The 22,567-nt window shown below is 38.8% G+C and overlaps 1 protein-coding gene across 9 annotated transcripts in view; it reads left to right on the forward strand.

Annotated features, from left to right (window-relative positions):
- Positions 1–22,567, forward strand: part of LMO1 (LIM domain only 1) — a 343,783-nt gene that overhangs the window by 231,538 nt on the left and 89,678 nt on the right. For 2 of the 9 annotated variants that reach the window (XM_054067493.1, XM_054067494.1), the window contains exon 4: positions 21,189–21,296. The exons of the other annotated variants lie outside the window; for them this stretch is intronic. In XM_054067493.1, the coding sequence (XP_053923468.1) occupies positions 21,189–21,296 (108 nt within the window). The remainder of the gene's footprint in view (positions 1–21,188; positions 21,297–22,567) is intronic. 9 annotated transcript variants of the gene reach the window in all.

Genomic DNA, 22,567 nt, shown 5'->3' on the forward strand with positions numbered 1-22,567 from the left:
TCTGGCCAAAGAGGCTGACCACCCGCTACTGACATTTTTAGATGAAGTGGAGGGCAGCTGTGTTGACTAGCCCTGAGTTTCCATTAAGATGGAACCAGGAGGAAAGCAGGGCTGTAGCAGTAGCAAGGGCTCTTTGTCTCCTGCTTGGTTGTCACAGGGGCATAGATATGTAGGTGGGAAGCTGTGGCTCGGCCACCCTGTTTACTTCCATGGCGAGAGAGAGTATCAAGTTCATCTTTATTCTCTGCAGAAAGCACCAGTGAGAAATAATTGTGAAGCCTTCTCATACAGCGCACAGTGTACGCGGCCTAGATCTTCTGGAACTGGGCAATATCGTTCTGCCACTTGTAGTGAAAAAAGGTTACTTTCATATATCCAGTCTATTGGAAGAATATGCTGCTGAAACAGCTACTGCAGTAAGCAAAGTGAAATTTTCATGTAAACATCTTTAAATATTTTTATGACCCATCAGTTTGAGTTTTATAAGTCAATGTATGAATGAATACACAAAGTTTCCCGCTTTGTTTGCATATCCTGCCTTTACTGAGTTTTAAATGTTCATGCTATGTGGACAAAATCCAACTCTACATCTGTTTATGGCATATGTAGGCAGCATCATCTCCAAGTTGTTTTTTTTTTCATATCTAGTTGAGATCAGTAATTTGTGAAAAGGAATTCACAAAACTTGAGCTAGCTTCCCTGTACCCTAATTCTGACTGTTAATTTCCCATGCAGCCTTGGCAACCTCTGGAGTTCTTGCCATGTCATGTTCTAATAGGACAGCAGAAAAACTAAACCTATCCCAAACAGACACACAAGACACTTCTCCCACCATTGACAGCCCAGATGATTGACGCCCATGTCCCTCTCACCACTGTGATATGACTTTCCAACCTGCGGATTTGGAGACTTTAAATCACAGATTAAAGCCAAATTGTGGAAGAAAACTGGTAGTAAAGTGCACCAGTAATGGCTATTGACTAACATAGGTGGGCGGTAATGAGTTTACTACTTTTCCACCAGCTTCATTAGCTTCTCAGGGTATCCTGGATAAATACTACAAGCCTCTCACAGGACAGCCTTTCTTTCAGTGTGATTTCACATTTATTCTACTAAATCTATGGCTCTGTCTATCCAAAGTGTCTGTCCCGGGTCTTATCTCACTACACCTTGAACTGATACTTTAACACAAAATTTTATCCTAATGTCTTTTACCACTGCTATAGACATAACGGAGCTATTACACAAGGCCAAGTCTTGCTCATTAATTTGATTATTTCTGTTACTGAGTAGGGAAAAAAACGGAGTGCAGGAAAGAGGGAATGTTTTTTGTTTTAAAATATTTGTGTGACACAGCATTTGACAAGTGACAGGGCAATACAGCCTTTGTGATAGAAAACAAAGATTTAGCAGCCTCAAAAATTTTATGGGAACAAGCTGGTTTTGATCAAGATGTTTGAAAAAATGATCATTGTGTTTCATTTTGGTAAGGTTGAAGTGCTTTCATGGGATATAAAGGGTTTGGTTAAAATGAAGCACTGGGACTATATCCTAAAACCTAAATTTGATATAGTTAGATATTTTCATTTGTTTGAATTTTTGCTTCATCTGAAATTTTGACTGTTTGTTCTGATGTGGGACTTTCCTAAGGAATTAAAGCTGTGGCCTTTGATCTGCTCCAATGATATGGGTTGTGATTCACAGGGGCACTGATGGCAATAAACAAAGTAATTCTCTTTTCTGTACATTGGAAGAAGATTTACAGTTGCATTGTTTTTTTTAAATGCACTCATTCTGTGTGTGTGTACATATACATTTTATATGTTACTGTGCCTCTGACTTGATTCTGCACATCCACAACAATCTACTGCTACTAATGACTCCCTGTGCTGTGTTAGCGATACCCACCAAGTAATTCAGGATCCTTCCCCTGTGAGCACGCATACCTGATGGCAAGTACATAAGACTGCAGGTTATAAGAGAAAAGCCATTTTATTAAGCTGAAATATAAATATGTGTTTGTGTGATAATCCCAGCATATTCTAGTATGCTGGCAGTCTAGGGGGAGTGAGAGCACTACAAGGGGGCATTGAAACGGAGTTCCCTCTGAAGTGCTTGAGAGAGAACATTTTAAACATCTCCTGCTTGTAATATATATTATTATTATTAAGGTGCTGGTTGCAAATTTTGTAACTAGTAGTTTCATTTGATATTTCTAACAACTTAATGAATGCTATGACAAACGTAAATAGCATTTCAGTTACACAAGTTTCAAGTTCGTATTAAAAGGGAACAAGGCCCTCAGTAAGACATAGCTCCTGGTAGGCTGTGCACTGTAAAACCTCATTTGAGACCTTACCTATACCCAAGAGCTTAGAGCCCAAAGAGATGAGAAGGATTTCTATCTTCATTCTTACAATTGAGAAACTGAGGCAAACAAGTCATGAAATGCTGTGTCCAGATTGCATGAAGACGGTGTAATAGAGCCAGAAAATGTATTGCGCTATCTTCCTGTCAAAGAGATGTGTAACTTCCCTGACCTTACTGTTATGGAAACCTTGTGTGAGGTGAGTAGGCTTTCAAGAGTGGGATGACAGACTCTATTTCTTTTTCCCAAAATAAATTTGTCTGTGCCACTAGAAGCTCACTAGTAATCAGGAAATAATACTTTCCAAAGAGACAAGATGCTTATCAGAGGGCAGCGCTGTGCACCTGCACAGGATGGCTAGTGCCAGGGATGGAGTACAAGAGGAGAGGGTGGACAAGCAGCAGCTCCTGTCCTTCACAGAGCCCCATTTTGGACACCATGAGTCCCATGTGCCATCACCCTTGAGTGCCACTCAAAACCCACCTGCCTGCCACCTGCAGCACTGCTCGTGCCTCTTTTAAGTCATGCTGTCACTGCTAGTAAACAGAGAAATGATTGCATTCACACTTTTACTCAAATTAAGATCAAGTAATGATCTTTCTGAAAATAATTTTAAAAGCAGACTTAGGTTGGATTTACCACAGGAAGAAATAAAAAATAAATGCAAGTAGAGAGGAAATAAAAAATGTGCAAGACATAAAGTAATATCAACTATGTGAAATGACAAAAATGCTAGGTTTAGCTGAAAGAAGCCTTATCTGAAGCACCATCCAAGTGTTAGCTCTAATCTCATCAACACCCAGACCCTAACGCTGGCACCATCCCCATAGTGTGGCTGCACCCTGTTGGACACAGGCTACAGCTTGGCCAGAGCAGCCTCTCTCTGCTGTTAATAAAATGTTCTACAAGGTAATTCAGTCATTCTGAGAAGCTTAATTTATGATTTTGCAAAAATTGCCACTCTCTTCAGGCTGTGAAACTAACGTGAGAGGATTTAAGCTGAGTGTTACTAACGCCACTTCTGTGGCAAAGCAGTAACCATGAAGGAAACCAGGAATAGGAAATAATGAGGAAAATTCTGTGTAAGGTGGGAGAATTCTCCAGGTCCACTGGTAGGAGCATGTTTTATTAGACATGATTATTTTCTGTGCTGTGTATTCAATCTTCATCCTGCTTTTCCTCAGCTTCTCTGCACTCACTGTTACTACACATCACGCTCAATAGAACTAGATACACATTTATTCACCCTGACCAACAAAATAAGTTTTATGTCATCTGTATCAATTTGTTGTTCAAGGTGTTATACCAAAATTCAGATTCAACAAACGAGCAGAAAGCTAACTTCAGCAAATAGCGTTTTGGTTCAAACACAAATCTGCCATTCATGCTGACCCAGCCATACACCCCGCTGGCTGACGTAAAGGGAAATACAGCCATTTGCTGGAGACCTTATCCAACAATATGACCTGTTCTCTTAGTTCTTTCCTTACATCTACTGCTTCCTTCTTCCTTCCGGGTTCTGTGCCTAGTTTTCCACTTCTTGGTGGAATCCCTTCTTCAAAAGTTCTGCTTCCTTTTGGGATCCTTTGTTCTGCTCCATCTATATCCTTGTCCACATAGGATTCACAAATTACTTACTCTTTTCTTCGCTTCTTGGTTCTTCTTACTTTTTTCCTATTATTTTAGAAATTACCTATTCATACATGTTTCATCTCTGTTCTTTTCATATAAACAGATTTCAAAGATAATGCACTTCTGTCGTGACACTGTTTTCATCAACTTTAATGTTTTTTATTCTCTAGGAAAGTAAAAGATCAGAATGCTTCTATTAACCTTCTCATTCTAAATGTTTGAGTAGTTAAATTTTAGGTTATTATATTGATTCACAAGGCAACAAGTAAATTCCTTGATTGTTAAGTATCTGCCAGTTGAATAGGTTTCATCCACTTCCATCTTGTGTTTGCAGCAGCATAATATTTCCATTGCAGTCAGATTATGGGTGCAAATGATCACGTCTGCATCTTGATTTATTCCTTACTAGCTGGAAATATGCAGTGTCAAGTATTCAGCAAATATTGCTAGATCCTAATGAGGATTCAGTGTAACATGATTTTCTCCAGCTTCAGTATTGTAGAAAAGTTTTTCTGCATATCTGTCTTTTCAAATCAAAAACCACACAGTGTACTGGTATACAGTGTATTTTACTTCCAATAAAGTTTTTGGCTGTACTACAGAAAAAGAGGAGAAATGTGGACTTCAGTCCTACCAATTATACCACTGTGGTATTCACAAGAAGTGTAATAGAGAAAGATGGCTGGGCAACTGATGACCATCTCCTGGGTCTGAAGAGGGGTTTTTAAGGACTGTAAACTCTCTTGAACCAGATGATCAGTTAAAAACAAAGGGTTAGCAGTAGAATTTAGGGCTCCAAAAGGCTGTCCTGAGTTGTTCACTGTTCAACAAACCATATGTCTAAGTGTTTTGCTAGAATAGGGTTACTGGAATGTATTGTCTTCTTCCCTAAATCCTTTCTTTTCTTACTTACATGCATTGGAGAGGAAGTGAATAGCATCCTTTTTATGGCCCTGAAAGGCTCTGTCTAGATTGCTAGGAACTGCAGAAGCTTTCATGGATAACAGGGATTTTTTTGTGATGGCAGAGTGTGTGTCCCTGACCACATTATTCACTCATCCAGGTGTTTCAAAACTGATCCCACTGCTTGTTTAAGAGTGAAGTGCCAAAAGGTGCAGTTGCTCTTATGAAAAGATATCTACTCGGTTGCTGAGTTAAAATCAGATTGTCACTGATTTAAAATTCTGATATCGCTGTCCATCATACTAAAACGTGATAATGATTCCTGTAAAGTTAGTAATCCTTGTGCTTATGCAGTGTTATGTAGTAATACTTCCAACCAGAGTAAGCATGGAGATTTGGTTATTATGTAGAAGGGTTATAATAAGAAATATGACTGCAAAAGCAAAGCAGTCAGTTGAAATTGGTCTATAATTAAATGCTTAGAAAATTCTGTGCTTAGCTCATTTTAAAATCAAGTGCTTCTTTGTAGCAATTTCCTTTCTTTAATTACAATTTCCTGTCTAGTTTGACATTTACAATGCAATCTTGGGGGACATGTTTGTGATTTATTATTCTTGCTCCTATCATGATATCACTCGGTAGAAATGAGTTTATAAAATAAGAGCTCAAATTATTATGGCCTTTGACCAATAAAGCTGGTTCATAATTTCAGGCCTGAGAAAAGATTAACATTTTTGACAATCAAATGCAGAATTACCAGTGGGGGACAATTTTGAAAACTATTTCAATTTTCTGAAACATTGTACATTTTTAATAAGGAATATATAACTGGTTATATACTGGAGCACAGGCTTAGGAGTCAAAAGAGCGATAGTGAATTGTAAAGCAAACCTGAAAGAAAGACTTTAACATCTAACATTGTTTAGCCTTCTCTGAATGAAATTGAAACTGCTTAATCAACATTACTTGAAAATTACCTAATGGAAAAGATATAAAAGCTCAGATACGTTCACAGCAATGCACTCGACCTTTTCTTTAGCATTCCTGAATCCACAGGCTAATATATCTGGAAGCGTTAGGGGAAGGTTTTCTTTTTTTTTAATTTTTGTTTATTTTTTTTAAATATTACTGAGCAATTTTTCTTTTTGGTTGTTATTTTTCTATCGGGGTCTCTCATTTAGAGAAACAGATGCCCCTGTTAAACTGCATATTATATGATCTATTCTGCTGTCACTGCTTTTCTACTGACTTTCTTTGTCCCTGATTCAGGAAAATGTCATTGTTCAGGACAACACAGAAGTCAAAATGAATTCTCTATGACTTATGCACATGTTCCAAGTTAAATGTGAACTTGTCTGTAACATGAAATAGGCATCCTGCCTTGTGCTTTGTGAGGAGTGGGTTCTTAAAATCTCTATCCAAAGTGGTAGGTGTGTTTTTAGTGTTAATTTGATGTAATGTCAAAATGGATGGCCTATAAAATTATATTGAAGGAGAGAAATGGTATTGGCAAGGAAGAAAATCTGTATCTTTGGAGATCTTTAAAACAGCTCGTGTACACATTGCTGGGAGGTGCAAATGCTTAGCACCTCTCAAAGTCATGCTGCTTTTATTTAGATGCCAGCATATAGAGTTAAGAGCCTATTTTTAAGTACTGTGAATTAAAATCATTATTTTAAAGAATCTGTCCTCCCTCATGCCCAAGGAGATGAGAAAAGTTGGTATCAGTTACTTCACTTTAGTAAGGCAAAGGTAAAAAAGTGGCACGGCTCTGACCCAAAGTATTTCCTGGGTTAATGACAGGGCTAGGAGCCCTGCTGCACTGTTTGAGAGCTCCCTGTTCCCAGCTCAGCTGCCTGTACCTTACTCCTTAGTTACAAGCACACAAACTTTCTGTCCTTCCAAAGCACTCTCAGGGCCAATGGCATTCCATAGGATGTATTTTACTTCAGTGATGGTTTAAACTAAACGGTCAAACATCTCTCTCTAGGGTGCCTGACTCTAGTTTAATGTAATATTCAACATGGGGAGAAGTAATATCAAAATAGGATACACCCATAAAGAGATGGCAATGAGCATCTGCACTACTACCCTGAGATGGGTCTGTGTGAGACCTTGCAGGCATGAAGGACTGCCGTCTTCCCAGAGACAAGGCCCAAGGCAGGTTCATGGACCAGTTAAAATACATAGCTCAGAGGCTGCGAAGAGGAAGGATAAGTCTACAGAAGTGTACTTAGTTGCTTAGAAAAATATCTGAGTAGTTCTAAAAAGTAAGATGGTGTCCGGAGTCAATAGCTGCTAGAAAGAAGAGGAGGAGAGGAAAGTTGAGTGAACAATGAGGCCAACATATCTTCATCATCCTATGTCAGAACAGATTTGAGTTTTAATAGCTCAAAGTATGTTTAACTTTGGACTGTGAACATTAATGGTGACTAGACAGTCATTTTCTACAACTTCTTCCATTGCTTAATTATTTTTCTTACAGTTACCTTTGGAGGGAGAAGTGTTTATTAACCTGTCATCTCTGCAGATTGATCTTAAGATAGAAAATAATCACGAATGTTATTATTTTCTAGTCTGGAAAGGCACGTGTTATAAACCCAAATATCTTCCAGCTATAAAAAGCTTTACAAAACCATAAACCTGCAGAGTTTACATAGGTGCTGCACATACCAGTACACATCCACCAAAACTCTCCACTCAGTCAAAACTGGAGACATAACAAGTCATGGTCTGTCACTTCTCATTAGACACGGACTGGGAGGCCAGTGCTGGCAGTTCAGTTCAAATGCTTTTAAGTTTTTCTAAACTTTCCTAAACTTCTAGAAAACCTTTCTATATTGAATACAATCCAGTTCAGAAATCCCCAGTGTTCTCTAATTTGGCTTGAATTCCTAAATTGAAAGAATTTAATCACATTTCCAAACCCTTCTTTTTCTTTGAAGATTATGATATACTCTTTAATTCTGGGCTGGGTGAATACCCATACAGACATAAAAAAAGTACTTATGAGAAGAGGCTCCTCAGCTGTGAATCAGCAGAGCTTCACTGGTGTCAATGAATCATGCTGGTTTATTGATCCTGATTACTTGGCCCTTAACATAACAAGATTTTTCCCAGAGCTGTGTGTTTTGACTCTGTTCAATATTTCAATTCACATATGGATAATATATATGTATTTTACTTCTGTGCACGCACAGATGTTTTATTCTCTGGCCAGAAACAGTCATTTGGGTGCTGGCAGAATTCCTCTGCTAATATTATTCTTTCAAAAGTCCTACCAATTACAGCTTCAAGCACAGCCAGTGACAAATACAGCAGTGCAACTTTGCTCAGAAACATACCACAAACAGAGAGAAAGAGGAAAACCGTTTTGTTGAATGATAATTCCCCCATGGCATCACCACTGTAACAAGCACACCATAGATAAGTGTGTAATAATTCTGTTGTTCTGAGCCACAAATGGCAATTCTATGGTCATAGCAAATTCTTCTATTTGACTCCACTGCAGCTGTAGGTTTCCTGACAGACTGAATTAATAAATATTTGTAGGCTTCTCTTCCACTGTTACTCACTACCTCTTATCTAGCATCTAGAGTTTCCGTTGCAGAAAAAGAAATGTTACAACTATCTCAAGGTATTGATCCCCTTTTGGTATCCATGTTCCCTTGTCTGTGAACAACAAACGTAAGAAAAGTCTAGGGGGAAAACAGGCATTCTGCTGTTGTTTTAACCTTAGTCTAAAATGCCTTCAGCAACTGTGATACATTAGGAGAACGAGATTTTCAGGTACAAGGAACAAGGTAATTTAAAAATTCTCTCCTAAGTTCTTTATTTAGGTACTTATTTGTAAGTGGACTTGTTTCCCAGAATATGTTTTCAGCTGGACCTCTGGGATTAGACCTCCTCTCACAAGAATTGCATCATTTTACTCCTATGGAGGCACACTCTATGATCTGAGAAACCTAGATTTTGTTTGTGTTCTTACAGTGAAACAAGTCACATTGTCTTGCCTGGATGCAACATCAGCTAATTTTAACTCCTGGAGAGAATCAAAGCATTAACAACCATTACCTTTGGAGAGTGCCTTTGGGGTGTGACCCCAAACAGAGACATGGTCCTTTTCTCTCATAGATCACACACACATGAAGTGCATCTCATCTGACTCTCCTTGAGATCCATGGGGGTTCTGTCATAAAGTCAACATTAAGCCTACAGTTTATTATTTGTAATATATTTATTATTTGTTCAGCCCAAGCACTGCTTCTTGTGTTTTCTGGATAAGCAGAAAGTCAAGAGGGAACCCGATTCTGGTCTCCAAAACATTTTCCCTGGATGTAATTCCAACAGCTTCTGATTTACGTCAGTTGGAGTTCAGAACTAGGCTCAGCATCCTTGTTCCTGTGTTTTGACTCTGCTCAGCAATGAGCAAACATAGGAAAGAGACTAGTGTGCAGCAAACAGCAGCACCATTGGCCTGTGAATTTTTGTGCATTTTGCTATTTCCTAATGTTTGTTTGGATTTCACATACTGCCCAGGCAAAATTAATTGCCCACACGTTTCTGCAAATTTAGTCCAATGATCTCTTCTTCTATTTCCTGGGCTACGTATGCTAATGACTGCCAAAAATAACTCCAAGAGACATGTTGCTGGGATGAAGCTGGAATTATCCATGGAAACTAACAGTGGTACTCTTATGCACAAAGAATGAGCAGGCTGCCAATTGTAATATGTTTAAAGGGTCAACAGAAATTTATAAGCGTTCAAGAAACAAGACAAACATCGGCCACCAGTCTGATGGGAAAAGCAACGTCCATTAAGTCCATTAAATTTAACATTGAAATCAATGTTTAAACCACAAGAAGTAATTAGTGTAATTCATATTACAGACCTTTGGATTTTTGAAACCAGGTTTAATTATATTGAAAAATGACAGCTTCATTTTCCCTCTATGGATAGGTTACTACCATGTTCCCGATACTTTCATTAGGGCTGGGTGCCAATATCAGGTTTTTAATGATATTAAGCAAAGTAGTGTTTCAGCCATTTGAGAAACAATAAATCAGGTTAGATTCTTTTTGAATGGAGACAACACAGATCAAGTGGGTTTTAAATCATTTTCTTTAAACACTGTGAAGTAGAGCTGTTCACTTGAAATAGCAACCCATAGGAGGAAAAAAGTTGTAGAGTGATATTTGGATTCCCAGCTCCCTTTCCCTGCGTCAGTGGGCAATTCATGAGCTTCTGCTCTGGAAAGGTATCTCTATAATCCTTTGTCAATACAAACTCCACATAACTTTCACAAGGTCTTTGATTAGCAGCCTCAGATTTGAAGAAAGATGAAGTGATACTGTTCATTCTGAACTTAAAACCTTTTAGTGTTCTGGAAGGCATTGACAAGGGTAGTAAAAGGGGCCATGAGGATGCACACACAAAATGTTAATTTTCAGTCATTGCTGGGTTTGAGGAAGGTATAATGTTTATTGTATTTTTATCTTCTTGACATGCTTCCACACTCTTTACTTGTCTATCCTTTCTTGAGCCACATTCTTTGATTCTTCAGTTTAATTGGAGATCTTTCCTTTATGCGCTAAACTTTTGCAACCTATTAGTAAAGCTCATAGAAAAACAGTGATGGCTTCTCTTTCAGCTTCCATTAATGCAAAAATACTCTGTGGGTATGCAAATAATTGATCTTAATATTAGTACCTCTTGCTCTGAGACTGTTCCAGGTTCTACCCTGTATCTGGAGGAGAGAGTTTCATATTACCAAGAAATGAGCTTCCTTCTCCATTATGAACATGCAGAGAGATAGGGATGTAAATTCCAAGCTTCAGTCTGAGTTTATAACTGAGCGTATTGAAACCATTAGCATGCCCTGATTCTGCTTCTGTCTACATGCTGAGCAACCCAAAGTATCTGAGTAGAGAGCATGGCTGAAGACTGTGTAGAAAACCATCATGGAACGGATAACTACTTGACTTATCTTGATGCATGGTCATTCATTTAAACTGATAAGAAAAGTAAAGTATAAAACACTGAGTTTAGATAGCTTTAATTTGTTTGAAAATATTATATGAAAGACTCACCTTCTCCATATATCAGAGTAAATAAATTTCAAGAGATGCGAAGTATGCAATACTTCCTCACAGACACCACAAGGCCTTGGACCTCACCATTATCTTCCTGCTGTGGAGGCCCGGTTTATCTACCATTGCAGTCATGGTGATATTTATTGGTTTGGTGCAGGTCAAGGATATGGTGGAGCAGCAAGACCCCAAGAGAATGCTTTGTCAGGTCTTCAAAAGCAAAAGATGAAGCTGCTGAGTAAGAACTCAGGAAATACAACAGTTCTTACTGCAAATAAGGGTGATGAGCCATATGCAAGAATGGGAGCATCGATAAGCCATAGTGATGTTGATGCAGAAGACACAGGAAAGTAGAGGAACAGTAGAGGGGGACACTTATGATTTGAATGATGGCATTCTTTTGTCAACTCTGTGGGCGAAAAACTCGTTCAGACTGGTAGAGAATCTAGGACTGAGCACTTCTGAAGCGCTCTGTACCAACAAGTGACTGTTATGAAAACACTTATTCTCTGTACTACTCCGGAGCATGACTGTTAGGATTATGGATGCAGGTACAGGATCTGTTTATAGGGCATGGGAAAAATTCTGTGCATGAAAACAGGGAAGGAGAAGATTCTAAGCCTGTACAGAGATTCCCAGCATAGATTACTCTTTGGGCATGTTGATACTGTACGGGTGGATGTACACTCATCCTGCCCATGCTATTAACTGAAAAAATTCCTTCTCTGGATGGATTATTAGCTCAGGCTTGGTGCCAATGCCATCACATGGCTTCTGTCAGCTTAGAGTGTGGGCAGAGCTTGCTCATGGCTGTTTGCAATATGTGGTGTAAACATACCCAAAGAGTAATAGCAGGTGGTAGCAGAGGAGGTGAATAGAAAGAAAAGCTTGGAACAAAAGATGTTAAGCTTCATTTGGTGTATGATGAGCCAGATTCATCACTGGTGTAACGCCCTGTAGTCTGTGGAGTTACAATAACAAAATTAGTCCGAAGAATCATAGCCCTGGCATTCCATGCAATACCTTTGATCAGATGAGGTATATGTCATGGCAACATTTTGCCTGCTGAACACAGAACATGATGCCTCAAGGGTGAAACATTGGAAAAAAAACCTCACAATGGCACTGTGAAGTCATGAGCTAAGTTTTAAATGTCTATTTCAGTCCTAAATCCTGGCAGAGTTTTCTTTCTTCCCACGTATTTGCCCCTAATGGTAACTGTATAATAAAATCTTTGGCCACTCATTCAGTGCTCAAAATGGGATTAATTTCTTTCTGTTTGTCTGGTACAAATAACTGCACATGAAGAGTTTAAGCAATAGCAGAGGGGATTATTTTGTCTTGGCAATGGTTTTGTCTGGAGCAATGGAAGAAACTGAGGTAACGTGAATATTGTATTTAGCTTTCTCCTTCCATAGAAGAAAAGCCAGTGTTTCATTTGGCACTCAATACTTATTAAAGTGTTTTTTTGCATTTATTCCCAGCTTCAGCTCTGCAGCTCCTGAGCAGGCCAAAACCAATTCCTCTCACCTCACTCCTCCTTCCTAAAGAAAAAAATACCCTAAGAAGAAATCAACACAAACCCCAGAAATACAAAGCAAATATCCCTAAGAACAAAGTATATTCTTCTGTCTTTTTTCATCATGCAGTAATTACACTCAGAAGTTATACTGGTTAAACCAGGTACTCAGCTGGTTTAAGTTTACTTGTCTTGAGTGAGTTCAGTGAAATTGTCTCAATCTACAGCTGCTGAGAACCTTGCCCTTGTTAGTAAAGGGTTTAAATAATACAGGGTGAGCTAGCCTTTATGTTTGTGCCCTGTCTAAGGTAAGAAAGGGGTATTGCGGATGGTGGTTTTGCTGTATGACATGTTCTCTTGGTGGGATGCCACAAATGGTAGAGCATGTGAGGGACCTTTGACAGAAGCATTTAGGAAAGCAATGTTTATGTGAGTTTTGTGTTTGAGCAACAACTCTTTGTAGTTGAGAAAGCTATAAGCCAGTTATGTGTCTGATCCCAAAGAGATAGAATAAAGCTTTTTATTATAATTTTTGTTTCTATTTATAAACTGTCCGCTTGCTAGGCAACTCAAGCGGGTTACTGGGCTTTGAAAAAGCACTGGGATGCAACAGAACGTGTAATTTGCAATTAATATATCAGACAAAAGTAGGCACTTTTTTCTGCTCTTGAAATTTCTCTGAGCATATCAGCATTTGGTTCTATGTTAGCTTTTTATTCAACAATCTTCTAAAAGTTTTCCCCCCACACACACTGTTTTCAACTCCGCTTGAAGCAAATTTGCTTGAAGCAAATTGATGGAAGTAGCCCACACTCAGTATTCACAATTTGAGCTGTGTGGCCTCACCGTGACTGGGCAGATAGATTACATGTTTGGATGAGCAAGAAAGAAAGCGCATCTGACTTGGATGCCACCTCTGAATTTCAGACTACTTTCACACTGGTGGTCACCATATATGAGACTTCAAAATGCATTTTGCACAATTTTTTGTTATTCTGTCTTGTATTAGAGTTATGCAGAGTGATCCCAGACTAGACTGGGCGCAGTATACCTAATTAGAGTATAGACCTTAATAAATGCACTGCCTTTTTTGAGTTTACAGTTGAGACAGGTAAGAGAAAAGGGGGAAATGGAAACACAGTGGCATAAAAGGACTTGGTCAAGGTCACATCTGTTGTTAGTAAAACTTGATCACTCTAATGTTCATGGCAAGTAAAAATGAAAGGAGGACATTTGGCCAAAGTAAATTCACTCTAAAACCTGAATGAAAATAATCAATAGGAATCACCCACTGTGTCCCAGATGCCTGAATCAATTTGATAACAAAGAGGTTGTTCACTTTTTTCAGTTATTTGTAAAGAAGTGGTTTGATTGCCAGCGTACCTAATTCCAGACATATGCCAATTCCCTAATGGTAATGGAGCTGCACTATTGCATGCCAAGACTGAGGCAGATACTCAGCTCTTTCCTGCTAGATTTTTCCCAGAAGGTCTGCAGTCAAATCCCAGTTTAACGACTGTCAGACAAACATATGTGCTGCTTCGTGGATCCACTTTCTATTCAGTGTAAATATGTAACCGTAACTTGGTTCCTGAACAAGGTTACAGACCTGTTTCTAAGCACGTGTTTCAGTCTGCCTGCATGTAGTATGCAAATTCAGTGGCACGTGGATGTTTGCTGGGAGTCATTTGTGCTGTGGCACCTGGGAGGACTTCTCCTTCTAAGACAGTGGTCTGTACCTAGCTCCTTTCCCAGGAGCTGGCTTCATCATCCAATTACCTGCTAGAGGAGGCTGCAAGACCCTGGAGCTCAGCAGAAATTCTCTGGGAATGGAAAAAAAAGCTTCCTTTGGAAACTGTAGGGCTAGTGCTTCTGGTTTGTCTGCTCAGATTCCCCAAGCACAGCAGCTGGGCAGATCTGAGAAGCACAGAGAGCATTGATGGCAACACAGGTACAGGTTTTCTACCAGACGCTGCTGCAGCCATCCTGCAAATGGGTCTTGCTGTAGTAGATGCCCCCCCTGCAGAGCTGAAAACCAAAAGAATCTACTGGCGACTGCATCACTCCTCAAACTGATACAGATATCAGTTGAGTACAGGTACCTCAAAAAAACAGTGAGGCTTCTTTGTACTAGGTGGTGATTAGGCTCATTCTGTGCAGTTACTTCCTTCTGTCCCTCCCCAAGTGCTGTGTACTTGAATTTATTATATTTTTCATTTCCTATTACTTAGATTACATTTACCTGTGAGAGACTGAGTTATGCCTACAGTTTGGCTGAAGTTTTCAAAATAAGCAATCTATTTTTGTTGGCTTTTTTCCTAAAAGCAAGAAATTGAATGTATTTTGGAGTACTGAGCACTTGTGGGACAAACAAGAAACCTGATCTAGTTGAAGATGTCCCTGCTCTCTGCAGAGAGGGTTGAACTAGGTGAGCTTCATAGTCCCTTCCAATCCAAACCATTCAACGAAATATGTTCTGCAAGTTATCTGTCCTAAAGTCTACAAGTTGTATCCCTCAAAAATCTCGAGAGAACATAATATTGTGAATTCATTATTGTAGATCATTTGGTCCAAAGCATTATCTATCAGATATTTCTTACACTTGGTCACTATCTGCGGAAGAGCAGTTCATTAAGTCTTTGCAAGTTCATAGTCCTTCACCCATTTTGCTATATTTACATCAATCTTGTAGTGTTGTTTTTATATCCTCTTTGAAAATTGAGTCATTGAGTCAGTGATTCATGTGGAAAATAACAGCAGGTGTATTTCATCCTCTTTTTTGGCTGGCTTGCTCAGGTAAATGACTACTCTTTGAAAGCAAATCAAACCATGAAGTTGTGGGCTAACTGTTGCAGAAAAGGGATGGGTTTGGCTGAAACTCCTTGACAGAGTACAATATAGTATCAATAGTATCAACTTGCTATACTACCTATTTGACTTGCATGGACATTTTCTTAATTGAAAGTTCAAAAGCAACTGTTTTTTTTCTGTGGCCTAATTTCTTCTCTGTTCTCATGATGTGAATAACCTGTTCCTTGATTCATCCGCTTTTATAACTGCTGCTGCTATTACTGCTTCCTGTAAGAAAACATGGAGTTGCATTTTGAATATTTACCACATAATTAAAGGATATAAAATACTGTCATCATAAGCATCTTCCCTGTTGAACGTGCATGGTCATAAAATATTAAGGTAAGCTAGATCAATCTATTGGAGATACTTACACACAAAAGTGGTTTTTTGTAGGTCACAGGAATTTATAAAAGAACTCACTGCATATTATAGAGCTCTGAGCTGTATGACCACGTTATACCCCTGTGGATATGACAAAATTATGTTCATCAAGTTACTGGCACACAAACGAATCGTTACATAGAAGAGTAAAACATGGTGTTAAATAATGCCTAAAAGCAAATATAAGGCACCTTGTCTCCTTCAAATGGCATCTTCCCAGGAAATGCAAAAAAATCAATACATTATACTAGATGATGATCTCATTTAAGTGATTTGACACAACAAAATTTCAATGACGACATTTCTTTTTTCTGCATCTGCTGATTTGCCTTTTCTCTTTGAGTGGCAGTACTAGGTTTGGTTGGTTTTTTTTTTTTTTTTTCCCTTTTCCTTAGGACTGTGTTGTGGAAAGCAGTTTGTCCTGAGGAGAAAACATATGATGCGTTAAGCTATTAGAGGTTAACAGAGGCCAAGAAATTCATGAAAGCCATGGACTATGTAGCTCTGGTCTGGGAAGGGAAAAGACCTATGCCATATTAGGCTGGCTACTCTACTCCTTCAGGCTCATGTGGGATTGTTTCCTACTACAGATGTCTTGCATTTTTGTGTAGTCATCCTTATGTTGATATTTCACAGAACAAAGGTTGTGTTTCCTGTTAAATTACCTTATACAGGAAGTGTAGATGGCTTATACTTCCCAGTCGCATCAATTTTTATATCTGTCTGAATGAGATTATTGCTTTGGCCTCCAGAAGGTCTTATACTTATTTACATTTGAGTTAAGCACTGATCATTGCCTCCTTATGGTTTCACTGCAGAAAGATGGTGGTGTGGCAGTGAGCAAATAAATCACAAAAGATACGCTTCATCTGCCTGATCTCTGGTCTCACTTCTGCCCTTAGAAATAGTGCAATAGTTCAAGTTTATAGCCTTTGTGTATTAGAAAAGCGCCCTTATGTTGCTGAAAAGAGAAAATGTTCATAAACAGTGTTATTGACAGTTATTACTGTTGTATCACTGAAGACCGGGTCTCATTGTACTAAGTGCTGTGCAAATGTATTTAAGAGAGCTTCCCTGCAATAAACAGCAATCTTTTTGTTAGAAGTAGAAGGTCTTGCTATTACTATGACCTTCATTGCAGTATTTCACAGCTTGAATAGTACATGGCCAGACATGCCTTAGTAGCAGTCAGAAGGACCAGCTTTAAAGACAGACACATTTTTGTCATGCGAGTACTTTATATCTTCAGCCTGCACCGTATTTAGAGTTTTGCTGTCTTTACTGCAGGGGCAATTTACCACACTCCACTTTTTCAAAAAGTAACCACCTGGAGAAAATAGAGTGAAGGAAACCTAAGTAGATCAAAACAAAAATTTGAGGTTGTCTTATTTTCCAAACAAATTATTGGTATCCACAGCTTCTGATATTTTAGAATAGGTATAGGGACAGATTAGTCTGTGTGACTGACTTAGAAGGCACTATAGAAAGATTGGAATCATTGGATGCCTTTATTTGTATTCTAATCAGAAAATAAATTCTTTACTCTTTCTGTAGTTTTAGTCTAGCGATACCAAATACCCATAATCAACATAGGTATTTGAATACCTAAGGGTAAAAAGACACTATAAGCATTCTAGAAAGGTGATGCTCAGGTCTCAAAGATCAGGTATACTTTCTGTCCCTGGGTTTTTCCCTGGGCGTTTTCTTTCTCTGCTTCCTTTTCTATATGATAACTCTATTATTGCAGATTATAAACTACTCTTTAGTTTTGGTAAGAGTATTGCTCATGCCTTGATCATGGATGGGTCCTTGATCCATCCATTCATGGTCCAGGGCTCCTTTCAATCCCTTCCAGCAATGCTACAGCCTGGCCAATTATTTTATTGTGTTGATGGATCTTTTTCTTTCCCCTTGGACCAACTCTTATCTCTCAATAGTTTCCACATTTTCTTTGGTGCATCCTCTTTAAAATGGAGAGTTCATAACTAGGTCAGCACCAACGAGGAAGGTGAGCATGGAGTGAGCAGAGTCCTAGTCTGTGCTTAGGAGCCTCCTTGCCCTTTACAGAAAGAATCTGTCACATTTGCTGAAGTTTAATCTGCTTTTAATGGGCTTATTTATTAATTACTAAGCTGTTTACTTCCAGAGAGCTGGAAAAGATTGCTCAAATAGTAAGATGTTAGTATTACGCAGTTAGGCATGACTTCAAAATGTCTGAATTCATATCTTACACTTTTTGGTGAATTAGGACTGCACGGAACATATTCAGTAATAACTGGGTTTAAGAAGTGGGAGTCTGGATGAGATTTCTGGCTCTAGGGCAGAGTTTCTGAGTGCCCTTGGGCGACTCAGTTACTTTGTCTCTGTTTCAGTTCTCTCCCTGCCAAACTGATGTAATATTGCATGCCTAATATAGGTGCTGAGCAAATAAATTAATGGATGTCTGTGAAGCATGCAGATCATTGGTGTATGGATTGGTAATTCTGAGAGACACCAGCACAAAGCTTGTTTGGAACAGAGATTGACTTGTCATGTGGGAGAGTGAGAAAACCATGCAAGAAATGCACAGGAGGCTGGTAAAAGAAAGCAGGAGAGTGCTTGGAAAAACTAGGGTCTTACAGAAACTATAAAGAAATCTGAAGTCTGGATGTTCCCTTCGAATCTTAACATTTAGAGCTCTCAAATAAGCCCACCAAAGTTGAGTAGGAGAAGTCTAAAGGAAGACGTCCCAAAAGTCACTCAGGTACACAGAAAAAATCTATACACATGTATCCATAGGAAATAAGCCCTGAAAAATGCACACAAACATAACCCAATGAAAAGCTACATTGTAATCCTTCCTGTATGAATTATAGTACATACACAATAACTACTATGAATTCTGCAGGGAATGTGAGAACGTAGGTGCCTATTCAGATTGGAAACCATAAAAAAGAAAACCTCTAATGACAAGCGGATCCTAACATTTTTTGAAATAAGTAAAATAAGAAAGGGAGCAGAGGGAGTGAATTGCATAAGGAGTAGAAAATCCTGAACCCATGCTGGCCCGAAAGAAGTGTCAGAAAGAAAGAGCTCCTTCAAGTAAAAACACTCCCAAATTAGACCTTTGTCTGACCAATTCAATAAGAAAGGAACAGAGAATAAGGGAAGTCATTCAAACGTATTCATTAAATTGCCAGAGAAATGCTTATTAAAGAAACTCTCATCTTGATTCCTTTTTTGGGGAGGAAGGAAAAGGAGGAGGAAAGGAAAGAGAAGACATTTTTATTTAACATTAATTCTTCAGAGGCATTCTTCCTATTATTCCTTCTATTTTGACTTACTGCATTTGAAAAGTATGTTGTCTTTTAAATAGATTTATTCCTTTTAACAGCATTTGACATCTTTTTGTCAGAAGTTCCTTCATTTTCCCAGTTTATTTCTTTAACGTGTATTTGTTTAAGTGCCTTCCACTGTATTAATAGATGTGTTTGTGTCTGTTCAGAGCAAATGCATTCTTCTCACAGGGATTTTAACAGGCATTTGTTTAAGTGGGTTTTGCTTTTCTGTGTCTATTTCTGCTTGTTTTTCTGGTAGAGAAGGAGACATTACTAACATGCAGCAGACATAATGAGTCCCATTAACTCCCAATTCAGCTTGCTTTTTGACCACCTCTCTTTTAATGACTGTACTTTTCTTGACTGCAAAGTTTGGGGAATAGGAAAACTGTTCGCTCTGTTGGATTTTAATACATGTTTACATCCTTCTTTGCAGAACAGCACCACCTCTCAATTAATGTTACTCTTAGCCTTAAAGGAGCACTTAGTAACAAATAAATGTGAGTGTGTGTGTGTGCGCGCGTGCGCATTGGAAAAATGTGACGTGAACCAGAATTTTTACAAAAGCTGCTGAGTGTTTTTAGAGACTAAGCAGCATTTGTATTCTAATATTTTAAAGCTTTTCCATTGATCTCCTGTTAACTGAGAAGCAAGAATTAACCTCAATGACAGTGCTAGTAGCTCTGCAGTCTATTTTGGCCTGTGCTTTAAGTAAAAAGAGCAACCTAGATGAGAATTTTGTGCTTCACTGGATATTGAAAGATGAGGCAATAAACTGCTAAACTTGAGTAATCACACACTCCCAGAGGAATGCCTCAAATGGGGTTGGTCAAAAACCTTGAAATTCTAGCCTTCTGCACACTGCCTGGGCTTTAACATTTGATGAGAGTCATTATAGTAGGGGACTGAATACAAGTGTCTTCTGATTACAGACCTTCCATTAAAAGTTCCCACCAGTGTGCCTTTCCATAGAGAAGCGTCAATGGGATTAAAATCTCAATTCACCCCAGTCAATTCTCCAGTAACACGATTTCATTAGAGGCAGGCAGGGAGGAAAATGGACTAGAAAGCACTGAAACAGCTGGTGTATAAATTATAAAGTGTACTTTCTACTAAGTGAACACACCTTCCGCTCAGCCACATTACTAATTAATGTGTAGGGTAGCCGATTTTATGTAAATTGTATTCTCCTCTCTCCTGTGCTTTGGTTAACAACAGGTTCTTCTAAATCTTGGAAAAAGAATGATTATGCAAAGCTATCATCATATGAAAATAACGTATTAACATATTGCCTGTGAACTGTATCCAATCAGTTCCTTTTCACTGGCGTGTGTACAAAACAATTAAAATCAAATTTATATTGCACTTCTTTAATATATTCTGGCATTAATATAATCAACGAACAAGTGTTAAAAAGTCTTTCAGGCCTATTCTGCTTTAAAATGATATGTTTGTTCTCAGAGTTAGTGGATATTTTCAGCTTCTTTAAAAGGATACTTAACAAGAAAAGTTCTAGCTGCACAAATGTGACTCCAGCAGCCATCAGTTCACATGGAGTGCCTCATTTTAATGGCAACCTGTTGTGTTGATTTTTTTTATGTGGTGTCTTTACTCACGGATTCTGTCAGCTGTTCACCATGTTACCTGCAGCATATTTGGTTTTTATTATTGGATGTTACTAAATAATTGCTCATAAAGGTTACAAGACCACTGAATTATCTGGATGACCCACAGCTGGTTGTGCTACCACTTGTTTTGATGTCAGGCAGACACACACCTGCATACCCAGGAGTGGGTTCTGTTTACATGCCTGCCAAGTTCCAGTATTTCACCTGGAGACTGAGGGATTGCTCAGATGTCATCAGTATATCCTTATTTTCTGTGTTTCATGCTCTGAGGCTACATTTTCCTGTCTGTTTTCCTTGCTGCTTTGGGCGTCCTTTCACATGAGATCAGATAGGAATAACTGAGATATCTTGTCACTGCTCTCAATGGAGCAGGCTAGAAGATCTCAAAAAAACAGCAGATTGGTGGAAGGGAGTAAAATATTTTTGTCAGTCACAGGGCTGGAATGTCTATCCAGAGGTTATTTATTCTGTTCCTAACCATATCTGCATCTCCCCAGGAACAGTTTCCTTTCAAGCACCTCTACCAACTGGGACCTCATACCTCCTCAGGCAGTCATTCTCAGTGCTTCTCTAGGCTTACTGTTCCTTAACATATCTTGCTGCAGGTAAGCCCGTTTCTTGTCCTATTCACTAATGACATGGAAGAGATTACTGTCTTCCTCAAATCTGCTTTTTACTTGTTTTGAGATCCTATCTTCCTCAGGCACATACACAAATAGATTTACGTTAGTGCCCAACCAAGAATATTCTTGAAACCATGATCATGAATCTTCAAATAATATTATTCCCCTCCCCTAGCAGTGCTGACCCTGCTTACAAAGACATATTCCTCTGAGGAGACTAGAAGAGAGCATATTTCCTGTGAGAAAGAAATGAGTAAGATCCTCATAGAAGTTCTGAACCTTTTTGTAAATCAAACCTACTCTTTATGCCAAGAAGCAATTGAAAATAGAGGCTTCATGTGCACGTGCACATGAGCAGAGACCTAGCGTGTAACGGCTCTGCATCCTACCCTTGCTTTAACAATGAGAATTCTTTAAATCAGCATTGAATCTTATGCATGCTTCCTCCTTGACCATTGTATAGAACTAATTTCTGTAGTGCATTTCCAGATGTGAGAAATGTGCTGTTGAAGTCAGTAAGGATGCTGCTAGTGTATGGGTCACAGAACTGAGTCCATAAAATCCTTTCTTCAGTATACAAATTCTTTACAGGAGGAGGTGGGAAATTGTGACAGAGACAGTTTGTCCACTGAAAACTAAGCTGAGACTTTAAGTTTGTTTCAGTGTGGACAGAGGGTAGTGATAAACCATAGATGAAATGTCACTGCCTTTCCATTAAGTGACCCCACGTCATCCTTATTTATGACTTCCTAACAACAAATTCAGCCAGATGGCCTACGTGATTGGCGTAATTCCATTTTGAAACTGCAGATTTGAATTCTTGAAAGTGTAAATGTTTGTACATTTAAATATCCAGCCTGTTAGGAGAGAAACTGTAGGATACTTCTAGATTATTGAGTGTGTGATAAAAACAAGTCACTTGGAAAACCATGGCCTGGGAATTTGGTACCAAAACTCCTTACCAAAAAAGGCTTTTTAGACTTGCACCAGTGTTGTTTTTCTCTCTTCAGCCTTTGACAGCAAAGCTATGAAATGAAGGTAGCAGGGGGTGCAGGATGCAGAGAGGAGAAAAAAAATGCTAGGATTCGTTGCTGCTTTCTTTCTGCCCCTCATTTCCCACTAGATGATTGGAAGTGCAACCAAGTCAAGCTGCAAGGCACACTGGCACTGTACTTCATACTAAGCACTAGGTCAGATCAGCAACTATTTCCTCCTTGACGGTGTTGATGACACAGTGGTACCTGCAGACTGGC

The sequence above is a fragment of the Cuculus canorus genome, chromosome 5 (assembly GCF_017976375.1).
Source record: "Cuculus canorus isolate bCucCan1 chromosome 5, bCucCan1.pri, whole genome shotgun sequence".
NCBI lineage: Eukaryota > Metazoa > Chordata > Aves > Cuculiformes > Cuculidae > Cuculus > Cuculus canorus.